General features: G+C 38.1%; 1 protein-coding gene across 4 annotated transcripts in view; it reads left to right on the top strand.

Annotated features, from left to right (window-relative positions):
• Positions 1–16,404, top strand: part of ARHGAP32 (Rho GTPase activating protein 32) — a 203,479-nt gene that overhangs the window by 109,263 nt on the left and 77,812 nt on the right. For all 4 annotated transcript variants that reach the window (XM_061406428.1, XM_061406426.1, XM_061406432.1 and 1 more), the window contains one exon: positions 9,618–9,704. In XM_061406428.1, the coding sequence (XP_061262412.1) occupies positions 9,618–9,704 (87 nt within the window). The remainder of the gene's footprint in view (positions 1–9,617; positions 9,705–16,404) is intronic.

The raw sequence follows: 16,404 nt of genomic DNA, 5'->3' as shown, positions 1-16,404 counted from the left end.
TTGTTAATAGTGCGGTGTACCCTGTGTGCTGTTAAGTAAGTTCTTTAACTTCTCTGGGCCGGTTTCCTTTTTGTGAAATAGTGATAAACACATTTTCAAAAATATCAGAGTACTGTGATAGTTAAGTGAGGTGAAATTAATAAAGGTTAAAGAACTTTGGAGAATGGCAAATGTTGTAAGGAATGAACTTTGGTGAATCAGGCCATAATCTATGAAATGTAGAAAGAAATACTTTCCTGATGACCTGAGGGTAGTGGTATCAGGATTGAGGCAGTGGATAAAGAAAATCTTTGCAAATAGGAAGCGTTGCAACTATAAGGAATTTTGTGATAAACTACCCCTCACAAGAAAGACTGTACTGATTATATTCTTGGTGATCTAGTAATCAGTTTATTTAGATGTGATATTTCTTTTAATATAAAAACTAGCCTTATATAATAACAGATGCATTTTCTATAATTTTAGTTGATTTAAAAATTTAGCTCCATTTTCAGATAAAATTAAACCTATAGGTTAGAATATTGAAATTGTAATGTATTTATAAGGTTTATGGTTTAAAAATAAAGGAAACCAGAGAAAACACATCATTGTATTTTACCCTATAGAATAGTAACATTGAGGATCATATATATGGATTCCACATTTTCAGTTTCAGTATTTCAGTATCAGCTCAGTCGCTCAGTTGTGTCTGCCTCTTTGTGACCCCATGGAGTGCAGCACGCCAAGCTTCCCTGTCCATCATCATCTCCCGGAACTTGCTTAAACTCATGTCCATTGAGTTGGTGATGCCATCCAACCATCTCATCCTCTGTCGGCCCTTTCTCCTTCTGCCTTTGGTTTTTCCCAGCATCAGGGTCTTTTCCAGAGAGTCAGTTCTTTGCATTAGGTGGCCAAAAGATTGGAGCTTCAGCTTCAGCATCAGTCCTTCCAATTAACATTCAAGGCTGATTTCCTTTAGGATGGACTGGTTGGATCTCCTTGCAGTCCCAAGGGACTCTGAAGAGTCTTCTCCAGCACCACAATTCAAAAGCATCAGTTCTTCAGTGCTCAGCTTTCTTTATGGTATACTGATCTAATATTTAACAGTTTCAGTAGACTATTTTGGAAACAGATTGAGTTTTCTTCCTGGTTAAGAATTCTTCTAAATTTAGCCATTGACGTTTATAGAAACATGTACCAGCAAGAAGTTTTGGTACCTATCTGTGAGACTTTCAGACATTGATAAAAATGAAGTAAATCAGTGAAATGCTTATTTCCCCATCTTCTTAATACTACTTTCAATTTCAAGATTAGCTTGTAGATGTTTCCAGTTAAAATTTATCTTATTTAGAAGTTTATATTATTTGTATGTAACCATTTGAAACAAAGGCTGTGATAATTTTACTATTTCTATCCCTACCAGAAAGTCTTCTCCCTCAAACCAAAACATAAATTTCAACCCTACTTTTCTGCATATTCCATAGTAATACCTCCTGTTATGCCTGGAAATCTTTGTCATTTGAGGGGAAGATTTGAAATGAAGAGTTGACATAGTGAGTTATCAGTGCTGCCATCAACCAAGTCCTGGATTTTAACTGTATCTCATTTGAGATTGTCCAGTTTAGAAGTTAGGTGTGTGAAACTGGTTGATATATAGATATGTTGGAGTCACATTACACATGCAGTTCACTTCCAGGAGTTGGACTGAATATGCTTACAAAAGTCATACTGTTGAGTCTGAAACTGTGAAGAGTCTGAGATGTTTCTCTACTTAGAGGCTAACATGCCAGCTTGTCAGGGTTACTCTCTCTCTGTAACAGAAACGTGAGGTCTCTGCATCAGAAATCGGACCTTTTATAACCTCACAGTGTAACTCGTGTTGGTTCTTTTTGCCTCAGTTCCCCATGAGGTGATGCAGTGGGAACCAGATGTATACCACATGTGGACGTGGGTTTTTGTATCACGAGAGGCAGATTCTGACATTTTGAAACTTGGGGTTTCCGTAGGAAAGCTGGTACTTCTGTCCCTTTGCCTTTTTGGAGGTGGAGGGAGGGACTCCGCTCTGGAAAGTTAACGCACCCTCTCTGGGAGAAGCAGCAAAGATGTCTCTTTTACAAACATCTGGACTTGGGAAGAGAGGAGACTTTCTCCAGAGCTCTGGCATTCGGGATTCCCGTTCAGTCTTTCTTTAACCTCAGTGCTGAAGTCTCTTTGTTCAAAATGTTCTGACCATATAGAAATGTGAAAATACTCATGAAGCTTTGTTTCCCAACAAGTGTGTATTCTGGAGTGAGCACCTACTAGATGAAACTGTGATTCTGCTGTTCTGTCATTTAATCTTATTTCCATTTATTCTTCATGCTGGGAAGCTCTTGTTCAGCTGAGGGTGGTTCTGGTGTTTAAGGATTAGCACACCAGTTCCTTCTTCTGATACTCCCCTGAGGAAACAGTGTCCTTTTCCTGTTCTGGAAGGAAAAATTGACTCTTAAGTTTATTAAGATGCATGTAGTTCTCTAGCTTTCTCCTAAGAAATTTGAATTGAAATTTTGTCTCATTGATTTTAGCCTTATGTTCTGAAATTAGAACTTGCTTCACTTATTACCCACCTAACAAGTAATATAGAGTTACATCTCAAATAAAGACTTATTCTTCCACTTGGTGTTCTCAACTCAGTAGTTTTGAAGATGTATTTTCAGTGTTGAATATTAGGATGTTGATCATAGATGTGAGCAGACCACATGTGATAGAAATGATTTTTCACGTTTACATGTCTACTACAGTCTATGGAGGTGAGGAAAACTGTTTACAAACTGCACAGGTATGTCGTAGTGAAACTGCAGCCATAATAGCATTATAAAAGATGAATAAAAAGAAAAGAACTCTTTCTTTGCTCAATTTGCAATCTGTTGATTAAACTTTGATGAATGGTTTTTATGTGGGTGGGGTGATATATTTTTATACAACTTTACGCTGATTTCCGTTCTCCATGCAGAGAAAGGACTTTTTGAACACTTGAAGGCTTGCTGAATAGAGTTGTATTTTTAAAGATCCTAACAACACTAATTTCAGCTTGGTTTCCATGGTTATAGAAAAGTGAATATAGGAAAAATAACTCCAAAAATAGATTTGTAAGAAATCCAGAAGATGGGACTTGAAAATTCTGTGTTCTTTTTCTTATAGGCAAAGGATTGAGATATAGGCAAAGGATTGAGATTAAATCAAAGGAAGTAAAAATAAATCATTATGTTCCTGCCATAAGTTTCTATAGGTAAATGTAGCCTCATCTTTCATGGTGTGTATACTCCAGGTATATGTGCTTCATGTACTGTGTAAAACATCCTGGTGTTCAGACTTGTGTAGCGGAAGTCTTAATGACTACAAACAGTTCATTCAGGATGATTTTACTGAATGCCTTGTCTGTGGCAGGTACTCTGAGTGTCACTGACGAAGTAGATAAGAGAGTCTTTCCTCAGGGGAAGTAAGCAATATACCAATAAAAGTAGTAAGATTGTTGGAGTTCTTACAGGGATTCAAAGGCAGGAGAGGTTATTTCCTGTGGCATTCAAGGAAGGCTTTGATGAAGACTGAACAGGTTTTGGATACGCACAGATAGAAGTGAAGAGCATTTAGACCAGGAGAAATACCACAGACCAAGGTCTCTGGAAGGAAAGGGGATGGACGGGTTAGAATGATGGTGGAAAAACAAGGTTTAGAAAGTAATCTGGAGAAATGCCATCCTTCAAGGCTCATCTAAGGTGTTTGGATTTTGGCTTTAAAGTAGTTTCTTAGTAGGGACTGACAAAGTATTGAGGAATTTTGAGAAGAAGGTACTGTGAGCAGTGTGTAGTAAGAAGTGGAAAGAAATCAGTTAGAAGACCGCTCTGCTTATTCATCTAGTCTGTTTGTCTGGATCAGATGCAGGGAGGCCCAGAACTAGGGAAGCAGCAGTGAAGAGTGGGAGCAGGAGCAGGGTTGAGAGGCAAGTTTTGGGAGATAGGAGAGAATAATGAATTAAAGGTGTAGGTTAGATCTTGACCCTGGGAATATGAAAAGAAAGGACGTGTGCAGAGGAGGAGGTGATAGAGGGCTCTAGGGTAATTAGGGTGGTCAGCTGGGGGAGTAGTTATGTTACTCACTTTGGGAATTCAAGAGGAAGAAGAGACTATACAGGCAAAGAGAATGAATTCAGTTTTGAAAATAAGTGTTGTATTCCAGTGAGACTGTGTCTGCTTATTCAACCATTCATCAGATAGTTATTGATCCCCACTTAAATTCCAGATACTTTTCAAGATACTAGGGTAGGTAAACACCCATTTCATTTTTTTCATTATATATTCTATTTTTAAAAATCTGTCCATGTGTATTATAAATATTTTACCCCCATTTTGACTCATCTTTCACTTGGTTTGTTGTATCCCATTGTGATAACTATAAAAACTTGGACGGATAGTTGCTAATACCTATTTTTGTGAAGGGGTCTAAAGTCAGTGTTCTCCTATTCGTCCGTCTTCCTAATATCACTCCTCAGAGAATCTCCTTATGGCTTTTTCCTTCTGGAATTCCGATAATGTATTGTTTTGGTACTCTGTATGATGTCCTACAGGTCCCTTAGGTACTTTTCGTTTTCCTTCACCCTTTTTTTCTTTCTCTTCTTTGGACTGTATATCTGTGTGTGTGTGGGTGTGTGTGACCACGCTGAGTGACTTGCAGAATCTTTGTTCCCTAACCAGGGATTGCAGTAGGGCCCTCGACAATGAAAGTATGGAGTCCTAACCACTGGAGCCACAAGGGAGTTCCCTGGACTGTATATTTTTATTTACCCGTTCTTTAAGTAAGCTGATTCTTCTTCCTGCCCAAATCTGCTGTTGCTCTCTTTTAGTGAAGTTTTCATTTTAGGTAGTGATTTTGTCATCCCCCAAATCTGTGTTTGGCTCCCTTTTTTTTTCTTTCTTTTCATTGATATGCTCATTTTTTTCATACATTGTTTCCCTGCTTTCCTTTAGTTCTTTGTAGTTTCTTTAAGCTCTTTGGGTGTGTCTTATATCGTTTATTTAAAATCTACAAAATTGGGACTTCCTTGGAAGTCCAGTGGTTAGGACTTTGCACTTCCACTGCAGGGAGCACAGGCTCCAGAAGGGTTTTGTCAGGGAATTCCTTGAATGCCAGGAGCTAAAAATAAAAAGTAAAACAAACAGAAATCTACTTCTCCAGTCTTTTCACATTTCCTTTGTGTTGAGTGTCCATTCAGCATTTAACCAAGCTGCTCATATCTCCACCTTAGCTAAAGATGAAGTAGAGGTTAAAGCTCAGGATCTTCGTGTGTCTTTGGTGTGCGTGTGTCTCACCCTGAACAGATTCATGAGTTTCTGCTGTTTCTAGAGTGGTGAGAAAGCTGGTTCTCACTCTGACAAGAGTTTTCCCTTGATTTTTTATGTTTCTGTGAAGGGCCTGGCATTTGTAGCTGCCCACCGCACCGTTTTGTTGCTGCCATTTGACTATCCTGTTTTGCTTTTCCCCCATCTCCTTGCCTCAATCTGGAAATCTGCTCTCTCCTTCTATCTTCTTCCTTCCTCCTGCTTCTGTTTTGCTTAGGAAGGTTGATTTTGCTTCTGTTCATAATTCTGTTACAGGTATTGACATTTAAAATTTTTTACCTCTCTGTTGTTTGAAAGCTGAAGAGGGTTTTTCTGTCCTTTTAGTGGTTATCATTTAAAATTTAACTTGAACACCTAATTTTTAGTCTAAAGTTTTATCAATCTCTTTACTCTTCTCTCAAGCAGTACCAGATAGAATGATTTAAGCAGAATTACTCTTTCTTGGCTTCCATGGTTGTGTTGTTTAGATTTATAGTTGCATCTCTTTATCTCTTATAATTAATCACCATTTTTGTTACACGTTAAGATTTGTTTTGATGCAATACTTATTTGCTGAATTCTTTGCTCGGTATTTCTGCTTTTTACCTTATTCTTTATCCTGGAATGCCTTTTCATCTTTAAGGATACATTTTAGAAGTCTGTTGAAGATGTATTGATGGGAATTAATTGCTTTTATTCATCAGAAAATGCTTTTTTTTCCCCCTCTTGTGTATTTAGGTTTGAATAAAACTTAGGTTCATTTATTTTCTTTTCTCAAAACTGTTAAGTTAGTGTCAAACTTCTGCTGTCTGTTACTGTCGAGAATTTAGGTGTTGTATGTTTACTTACATATTTACCCTTTCTGGTGTTGCTTATCCCCTCCTGAAGTTCTGGGTTTTTGTGTGGTGCTATTTCCCGTCAGTCTGAGGAAGTTCTATTAGCTTTTATTGTTGCACTAATCTGTTAGAGACAGAGTCTCTCAGCTGTTGTCATTTGTAAATGTGTTTATATTCCTAAAATCGCTAAAGCTTGTTTTTATGGGATACAGAATTGGCAGTCTTTTTCGTCCAGCACTTAAAGTTGTTTCTGTTTGTTTTCTGGGCTCTCTTACTTCTGGTGAGAATTCCCCTGTCATTTATTTATTTTCCCCTTAAAGTTATATGTTTTCTTGGTTTTTTTTTTTTTGTCTGCTTTCAAGATTCTTGTCTTTATTTCGTTGTTCAAAAGTGTGATTATGATATGCCTTTTTGTGACTTTTGAAATTGATCCTACTTGAGGTTCACTGTTTCTTGAATTTGTTAGTTGATATCATTTACCAGTTTTAGAAAGTTCTAGTCTTTTGCCTCAGCAGATACTTCTCTCCCCCATTCAAATCCCGTTTCCTTCTGGCACACTGGTTGTACATGTTGCTTGTCTCAGAGATCTCAAGTGTACTGTTATTGATTGAGTGATCATTCTTTTTTTCCTCTCTGTCTCAGCTTGGATACATTCTGTTGATCTGTTTCCAAGTTCAATAATTCTTGCATCTACTGTATTCAGTGTGCTATTAATATCTGATATCATAGTTTTTATTTGTAGCATTTTCTTTTGAATATATTTGCAGATCAGTCTCTGCTAGAATTCTGTATATTCTTACTTTCTTACAGAGTATCTTTTCAAACTAAATTTTAGAATTTCTACCATAATTAATTTAAATTCTTTTTATTATTTCAATATCTGGGGCATTTCTGTGTCTGTCCCTTAGCTTATTTCCTCTGTTGACCATGGATCACAATTCCCTGCTTCCATGTATATTTTGTAATTTTTTAATGCCAAATATGTTATATAAGAGACAGTAGAGACTAAAATCAATAATTTTTACCTCCAGGAATGGGCTTATCCCTTCTTCCATTCTGTTAGATTGTTGTATTAGATTGTGTTAGTCATGTTTGAAGTGAGCAGAATCAAGCTGATCTGTGGTTGATATAGACCTTGTGGTGATGTTGTGTTCAGTCATTCAGTTGTGTCCAACGCCTTGTGACCCCGCGGATTGTAGCCTGCCATGCTTCTGTGTCCATGGGATTTCCCAGGCAATATTACTGGAGTGGGTTGGCATTTTCTCCTCCAGGGGATCTTCCCAATGCAGGGATCGAACCTGAGTCTCCTGCATCTCCTGCATTGGCAGGTGGGTTCTTTACCACTGAGCCGCCTGGGAAGCCTGCTATAGACCTGGCCTTTGGCAACTTTACTTTGCTTTTGTTTGTCATTACTTCTAAGAATTCTGAGTTCAGGAGGTTTTTTTTTGTTTTGTTTTTCTTTAGCAGGGAAAATTGAAAATTGTTGAGGTCTGTTTGTGCTCTACTGTTAAGCCAGCAGTTTTTCTGAACTGAGGGAGAGCAGCCCCTCTGGTTGCTAGTTCTCTTTGCTCTCCAGCTTTCTCTGGCTCCCCTTGCCCTCATTCTAGTGTGTAGCTGCCTTATACTCTTACATGCAGCATTGCCCCAGTGGGGTTTCTCTCAGCTTTTCTCTGCCCCTCCCATCTCTACTTGTTAAATGTTCCGCGGGCCTCAGCTTTCCTGCCCTCTCTCCATCTCCAGTGCTCAGCTGTCTTGTGCTTGGGGAGGCTCTGCACACATCACACACGGGTTCATCTCTCTCAGTTCTCCTGCTCTCTCCCCCTGGCCCCACCTTTGGTGTGTTGATCTACTTGTTGATACCTGAACACCTGTGGGAGTCAGTTGCTGAGTGCCTAGGTCTGACTGTGTGCTGCACAGTGCTCTTTGGAATTTTAGTTCCTCACTCCAGTCCACAGGCAGTCATCTGAGGTTTGGTGGGTTTCTCCCTACCCTGTCTAAGGCAGGTTCCTTATCCTCCAGCATCCTTGCCGGGCATCCAGGCACATCCATAGGAATCTCTTCTATCTCAGGAAAGTCTTTTCATCACTGTTTGCACCTTAGCTTGGGTAGGTTTCTTTTCAATTTTTAAGGAACTCATTTTGTAGTTAATCTGGCTAGTTTGGGCTAGTGTGAGAATGATTGTTATCTTCCAGATTTCTCCTACTTAATACTAGGAGGTTGGTTGTTTTTTTTTTTTTTAAATACTTTCAATGATACTCCTTTCAAAAGTAGAGAATATATTCTTGTCAACTTTATTTTCTTATAATATTAACTCTAATGATAGGTAATGATTGCTAAGTGCTTACTGAGTGCCATGCACCTTGGTGAACACTTTAAATGTATTATCTCATTTAATATGCACAGACTTGAGAATGGGTGTTATTATATCATTCCCATTTTCCAGACGCGAGATTAGGTAGGTAGGTCAACATTATATAACCAGTTAGTGGCACTTTTGAACTCAGGGTTGTCTGTATCTGGAGCTGAGTTTGCAAATTCACATGTCTAGATGGAACAGATGTGTGAGTGAATAAGTGAAGTGAGTACGGTGTGAAAAAATAACAAAGCAAGTAGCAAGATGAATGATAATTAACATTCCACCTAGATGTCGATGGAAAATAAATCAGTAATTGCTTCTGTGACAAAGACTCGGGGAGAATACAGGCCTCGTTCAAAGGGACGGTCACTTCGCAGCCCCAGCCAGTTGTTGCCCATGTGAGAATGTGGGTCCAGTAGTTCAGAGGTTCAGATTTTCCAACAGGAGCCAGAGATTTGTATTTTTTCATATGAAATCATTCAGTTTCTAAATGCTAGCTGTGGTCAAATAAAAATAAAATAAAATCCAGTGTGCAGACCTACATGGTGAGTCTGAAATAGAACATGTCTGCAGGCCCAGCCTGTCCCCTGAGCAGCCAGTGTGCAGTCCCTGTAATGCACCCTTTGCTCTCTGAGACCTCTGGTCACACTGTCTTTTGGGGCCCACTTGAACTTCCTTTCATATTTGTGCTATACATCAAGGACATGAAAGCCTGCTATAGAATGAATGTACTGTTTTATTTTTTACTGCTGTTCTGTAGTTGTGCTAGTGTAGATATGTGCCACAAAGACAATTGTTAGGAACATTTTTATTTTTTTTAGGTTGTGTTTTATATTAGAGTATAGTTGATTTACATCTTACATTAGCTTTAGGCATACAGCAAAATGATTCTGTTTTGCATATTCATGTAGCTATTCTTTTTCAAGTAGAAACATTTTTTTTTAAATCCTGACTTCTTCATTTTATCTATCTGCTTTAAGCAATGAAGTTCTAATATAAGGCATATCTTACATTAAATTGATGTGAGGGCCCAAATATTACTGAATGCTGATTATATTCTTGCTTGTTAACCGTGACTTTCTTTCCCTCTAGCTTTCACTTTCAGAAGAACAGAATGAAGTAACAAAAAATGGCTGTGAATCTAAAGAGCTGGTCTACCTCGTGCACATTGCTTGTCAGGTAATTTTGTGGGTGGTTCTCCATTTCACATAAAATTTAATAGGAATTAAAGATAAGTGAATAACATTGAATAAATAAATGCATAAATATGAACAAATAACATGGACTGTGGTAACACAGGGATTTTATTTTATTCTTTCTTCCAGTCACATTGGCATTTCTGCTTGTGCTCAGAGTTGAAACAATCAATAGAGTCCATTAAATAGATATTTATTTTACAAACTTGAAAATTCTTGTAAATTTTCTTGTAAAGGAAACATATCCTTTATCAATGATGAGATTAAATGGTTCGGCTACTGCTTGCATATTACAATTAAGAGAACAGATCAAATAGTGTTTGCCTCAGATGCTCATTTTTCTAACCAAGACTTTAAGTTCCAATGTGGTATAACAGTAGGATGTGTGTATGTTTTAGAAGTGTGCTCTTTCTTAACTCTAAGTGTTAGAACTTTTTTGAGGCTTATTAGTGTGACTTGCTCTTAATGAGATTTCAAATATGTCACTTATATCATCGATTATTTCCTCCATCAAGTAAGCAGTTCCTTGATTTATTCTTTGTTCATTGAGCCTTCTTGCCTGTCTTTGAATTAGTCATTGTAAAGTAAGTGTTTTTGAGGAAACCTTTCTTATGTACAAACTTTTCAGTTTCCTTTGACAGAGAGTAAGATAAGGAATTTACATGTTTTTTTCCAAAAAAGTGTTATTCATGTACCTGAAGTTAAAAATTAAATAATCTGGAAAATGGCTATTTCATATGGGAAATACTAAGTTCCTAGTCTTGATGTGACTTTAAGGGCAAACCTTTCAGAGTTAAGTTTATTTGTAGGTGAGAGAACATGAGATTAGAAATTGAACTTAGCTTGTATATATATGTTCTAAGTTATATACTGTTTATACATGTTTTATTATATGTCATCTTGGTTCCTTTGAGGAAGTGGGAAGCTCTGAATCCGTGTTTCATGCCATATTTCATAAAAATGCTTTTACTGAGTGAGTTAATTTTTACATGAAAATATCCAGTGCTTTTATGATGAACCATTAACAGGTGATTAGAAAGCATTTCTTTGTTATCTAGAGTACATGATTGGCATGTCAGTCATGAACTTCTTATCCCATCAAAAATCTACATCTTTTAGTGCCTTCTCTTCTTAGCAGTGATTTCCATTTGTTCTGACAGTGCAGATATTTTTATTCTTCCTCATAAGCAAAACATGTCAAAAATACCCATGCTGTCTGTAAAACATGACCTTCAAAAGGTAAGCGTGGCATTTTGGTACCATACATTAGAATGTGTAATCGTTACTTGATTATGCCTCCATGAAGTAGTGACCTAGATAGTTAGGCTTTTTCCTGGTTGTGAGTATCTTGTCAAGCTGCTTAAAAAATTTCAGACTACTTGTTGTGGTTTTGTTACATCAAGGTAGTAATTTACTGCATTGTAATAATGCTGTCGTGTTTCTCCTTTGCCTCCTCACTGGAAGTAATTGTTGATATGTTCTCATGGCTTGCCTTCTGTATTCTTGCCATATATGTCATCCTTAAACCATAATAGACCAAAGTCAGTTTTTATAGCCAAGATAGACTCAAAATCAAACCTTCTAATTTTGCAAATGAGGAAATTGAGGCCCAAATTATGAAAGTTGCTTTCCTAAGCTATATGAAATCTTAGCTGGAGCTCTTAAGGACTTCAGTTTCCTGATTGCTAGCTTTTCTTACATCTCCTATTTCGTATATTGGAAATATACAACAGATTTTAGAAATTGCATTATCTTCAAATGAAGTATGATTACCTCTACTCCTTGTAATCTATTCATTATAGAAGCTAATTGCATATTTCATATCTTTGCTAATTTCTAATTTTTAATAATGTGCACTTGAAATTTCTTTTTATTTAACCAAAATTCTTGGTCCGTCCTTTTTAACACACTTTCTTCCCCAGTTCTTTTTTCTTAGAAAGTGTCCAGTTAAACAGCTGAGATCTTTTCCCTTTCTGTAGCAATGGCAACCCACTCCGGTACTCTTGCCTGGAAAATCCCATGGACAGAGGGGCCTGGTAGGCTGCAGTTCATGGGGTCGCTAGGAGTCGGACATGACTGAGCGACTTCACTTTCACTTTTCACTTTCATGCATTGGAGAAGGAAATGGCAACCCACTCCAGTGTTCTTGCCTGGAGAATCCCAGGGACAGGGGAGCCTGGTGGGCTGTCATCTATGGGGTCGCACAGAGTCAGACACGACTGAAGCGACTTAGCAGCAGCAGCAGCAGCAGGCTGTAGTACTGATTCTTCAGGTATTAACATTACATTTGAATCTTGTAAGGTTTTTTTGCCTCTGCCTCTTAAAGCTTTAATTTCTTTTTAAATTGTGAACCCAGAAATGTAAACCATGTGTTCCATACTGCATAGATCCAAATTCACTAGGCATTTTTTGATCACTTATATGTCTGGTACACAAATATTATGGCGTACAGAGTATCATTTACTCTTAAAACAGCTCTGTGAGGCAAAGAGTCTGGTTTCCATCTTGCAGATGATGAATGTAAGACTAAAGAATGTCAATAACTTCCCCATGGTCATGAAATTAAAGACCAGGATTTGAACCTCACTCTTGTGGGTTTTTTCTGTTTTTTCATCATAATTCTAGTTTTATTTATACTTAGTTGGCCACTCTGACATCTGCAGCATATTCTAATGTTATTAAAGAAATATACCGAAGCTAATAATCTAGTTTATTTGCATGACTTCAGTAGACAGGACCTGGATAGCATTCATATATGTAAAGATATATTGTCTGTCTACCTACCTCTATAAAACTCTAAGTGGAAGCCTCTGAAAGTCCAGGTTAACTGGCTGCAACCCTAGGCCAATAGGCTGTATATGTTAGTCACTCAGTTGTGTCCAGCTATTTGTGATCCTATGGACTGTAGCCCACCAGGCTCCTTTGTCCATGGGGATTCTCCAAGAAAGAATACTGGAGTGGGTTGCCATTTCCTCCTCTAAGGGATCTTCCCAACCTAGGGAAGGAACCTAGGGACCTAGGGAGTTCCTGCAGGAACTCTGGTCTCCTGCATCACAGGCAGATTCTTTACCATCTGAGCCACCAGGGAAGCCCAATAGACTGTATAATCTGGGCAATAAAAAGGGGACGACAGAAGATGAGATGGTTGGATGGCATCACTGACTCAATGGACATGAACTTGAGCAAGCTCCAGGAGTTAGTGATGGACGGGGAAGCCTGGCATGCTGTAATCCATGTGGTCGCAAAGAGTCAGACACAACTGAGCAACTGAGCTGAACTGATAAAAATATTTCCTAGCTGGTATACTGGGCCAAGAGCAGTTGGAGCAGATACGTGTCACTCAAATCTCATTCAGCCATATCCATGTGTCTCAGCAGAACATGGTTACGTGGACAAAGCGACTTTCTCAAATGCCTTGGAGACAGATCTACATAATGCCCTGTCTGAGTACTCGTTGCTCTCCCTCTCCTACTGATGGTTATTTAGAGTAAGTTGTCTTGACCAGAATAGCCATGTGCCTTATGTGTTCCTTCCTTCATCTTTTAATTCTTTTCTCCAAGGAAACAGACTCGGGGGGAAAGGTGTTATATGGAACAAACAGATGAGGTAGTGCGGATGAAGAAATACTCTTCCCAGTCTGTATCATGATATTGTTTTGAGTGGGAACATTTTCTTTTCTGCAAAGCATACTAATTTTTCCTCTATGTATTCCCTGCTTTTCAGGAAATATCATGTATTTAGTTTGAAATCAATGAAAATTAATAAAAATCCTAAGATTTTCAAGAACAGGTCAAGGTACATACGGAAAAACCTTTAATGTCTCAACTGTTGAAACTTCAATAATTAGAAAAATAACAAAATTAGATAAACCTTGACACTAATTACATTAAGCCCCATTACATAGAATAAAGCATTTATAAGTGTAATGTCAGTGGTAGGGAATCTTAAAAGTGTTCTGTATTCTATTATTTTATTCATTAGCAAATAAGCAGATAGCAGTTTTTAAGTGTTAACTTTGAAATGACTCATTTAAACCTAGCGATTGTAAAAATTTATTCTGATATTTGCCCTAATGAAAATTTTGTCTGATCTTTCCCCCTCTAAGTATAGTTTTATTAGTTTAAGAAAAAATGTTTCTTAATATTTTATTGTCCCGTAGTAAGCTTTAGAGTAGTTGAAATGAATGGTTCTTATTGAAGTTGGATTTTATGAACTACCTTTGTATTTTAACCAGAATTCATCAATGTATAATAAGTCATTTTTCCTGAAGTGTTTTGTAAATATTTACAGTACCATGAAGCCTTTTTTAATGTCCCAGTTGATGGAACAAACAGTTGCTTGTAGGGGAATGCTTTTCTGCCTCAAAATATCTCCTGTACTCTGATGCTTGAAATTCCACCATCAGCAATGCATTCCTCAGTATTAAGTATCTCCTCCACTTGGTCCATTTAGCATTTGCTGTTACTAAGGGGATGGAGTTGATTATTAATGTTTGAAGAGCACCTGTATATGGACACAGTGTATAAGCAGATGGCAAACTTCTTATTTAAGTATGAAAACTTTTCTATGAAATTTAGGTGTTACTATTCCCATTGTGTGCTTGGTCGCTCAGTCGTTTCCAACTCTTTGCAACCCCATGGACTGTAGCCTGCCAGGCTTCTGTCCACAGGGATTCTCTAGGCAGGAATACTCTAGTGGGTTGTCATGTCCTCCTCCAGGGGATCTTCCCAACTCAGGGATCAAACCCAGGTTTCCCGCATTACAGGTGGATTCCTTACCATCTGAGCCACCAGGGAAGCCCATTCCCATTGTATAGAAGAATAAACAGTCACTCGTAGGTGTCAAGGAACTTGTGTAAAGTCCCCTGTTAAGGATAAGGTCAAGCTGAGATTTAAATCAGGTCTTTCTTTTCACTGAACTTCATCATGCATACAATTAATTCATAGTATTAATTCTGTTGCATGATAAACTTTCCCATGATTAAGGGTCTTCAAAGACATGGGTGAAGAGTGTTCTTCTCAGAAAGAACTGCAAAAATATATTATAGATTTTGTTTAAAGGTCTGTATAGTTAAAGCTATGACTTTTCCATTAGTCATATACGGATGTGAGAGTTGGACCTTAAAGAAGGCTGAGCCTGAAGAATTGAACTGTGGTGCTGGAGAAGACTCTTGAGAGTCTCTTGGATAGCAAGGAGATCAAACCAATCAATCCTAAAGGAAATTAACCCTGAGTATTCACTGGAAGGACTGATGCTGAAGCTGAAGCTCTAATACTTTGGCCACCTGATGCAAAGAGCCAACTCTGGGAAAAATCCTGATGCTGGGAAAGACTGAGGGCAAGAGAAGGGGATGACAGAGGATGAGATGGTTGGATGACATCACTGACTCAATGGACATGAGTTTAGCAAACTCCAGGAGATAATGAAGGACAGGAAAGCCCGGCGAGCTACAGTTCACAGGGTCACAAAGGGTCAGACATGACTTAATGACTGTACAGCAACAACTCATTGCGTCTGTTATTACCAAGCTGTAGTCAAGCTGCTGTACCTTGTTGGGCCATTGTGATAGCAACTGCCAGGACGAGGTAAAATGCAAATTTAAGCATGTTACTCTCTTGGTTAAAACTCTGCCATAGATTTCCACTGAATTTAAAACTAAACCCAAACTACTCACCAAGGCCTGTGAGGGCCCTGCAGGATCTGGAGCTTGCCTGCTGTCTACATCGTGGGACAGTCTTCTCACTCCTGTGCTTTGGTCTCACTAGTTTTCAGTCAGTTAAGACCCTGAGTTTTTCCTCAGCAAGGCATTACCTTTGGTCAGCCCGTAAGTCCATTCACAACGCACGTGCTGTGCCTGGTGCCCGCGCAGCTCTCAGGAGGCCGTTTAGATGCCAGCTCCACAGAGGGGCTTTCCCTCCCCACCTTGACTGGAGCAGGTTCTTGCTTATTTCTTCATAGCACAGAATTATCGTTATTTTATTTTTGTATTTATTACTTAAGGGCTTCCCAGGTGGCTCAATGGTAAAGAATCTGTCTGCCAAGCAGGAGATGCAGGTTGGATCCCTGGGTTGGGAAGATCCCCTGGTAAAGGAAATGGCTACCCGCTCCAGTATTCTTGCCTGGAAAATCCTGTGGACAGAGGAGCCTGGAAGGCTATAGTTCATGAGATAGCAAAGGGTTGGACATGATGTAGCGACTAAACGACATAACAATTTATTAACTTAAAAGTAGGATTTTTTTCTTCTCATTTGAAATACATTCTAAGAAGTCAGAGGTTTGATGGTCCTTTCTCTGTTGCATTTAATACTTACTGCAGGGCTTGGTACTATGTAGATGTTCAGTAAATATCTGGTGAATGAATGAGAGAAAGAAAAATTTTGTCTTAGGAATTTGATCTTATATACACTGGGATTTTTCTTTTTTCTCATTCTTCTTTATCATCTTTGTTAAGAATTGTTGATTTTTGTTATCCTTGGAGAGCAATACTTACTGATATATTATTCAGGTTAGAAATTAGCTGCAAATTAAAATTTAGACATGAATAATGAATTTTTTTGTTTTGTTCTTTATAATAAATAATTGAATTTCTAAAATATTATGATCATTTACTTTATTCAGCCTATTTGGAAATTGAATGATTAAGGTTGTTTTTTTACATATAAAATTTAAAGTTCTTCTTCCAT

The sequence above is a fragment of the Bos javanicus genome, chromosome 29 (genome assembly GCF_032452875.1).
Source record: "Bos javanicus breed banteng chromosome 29, ARS-OSU_banteng_1.0, whole genome shotgun sequence".
Taxonomy (NCBI): domain Eukaryota; kingdom Metazoa; phylum Chordata; class Mammalia; order Artiodactyla; family Bovidae; genus Bos; species Bos javanicus.
The sequence above is the reverse complement of the archived record's forward strand: the minus strand, read 5'-3'. Positions and strand labels throughout refer to the sequence as shown.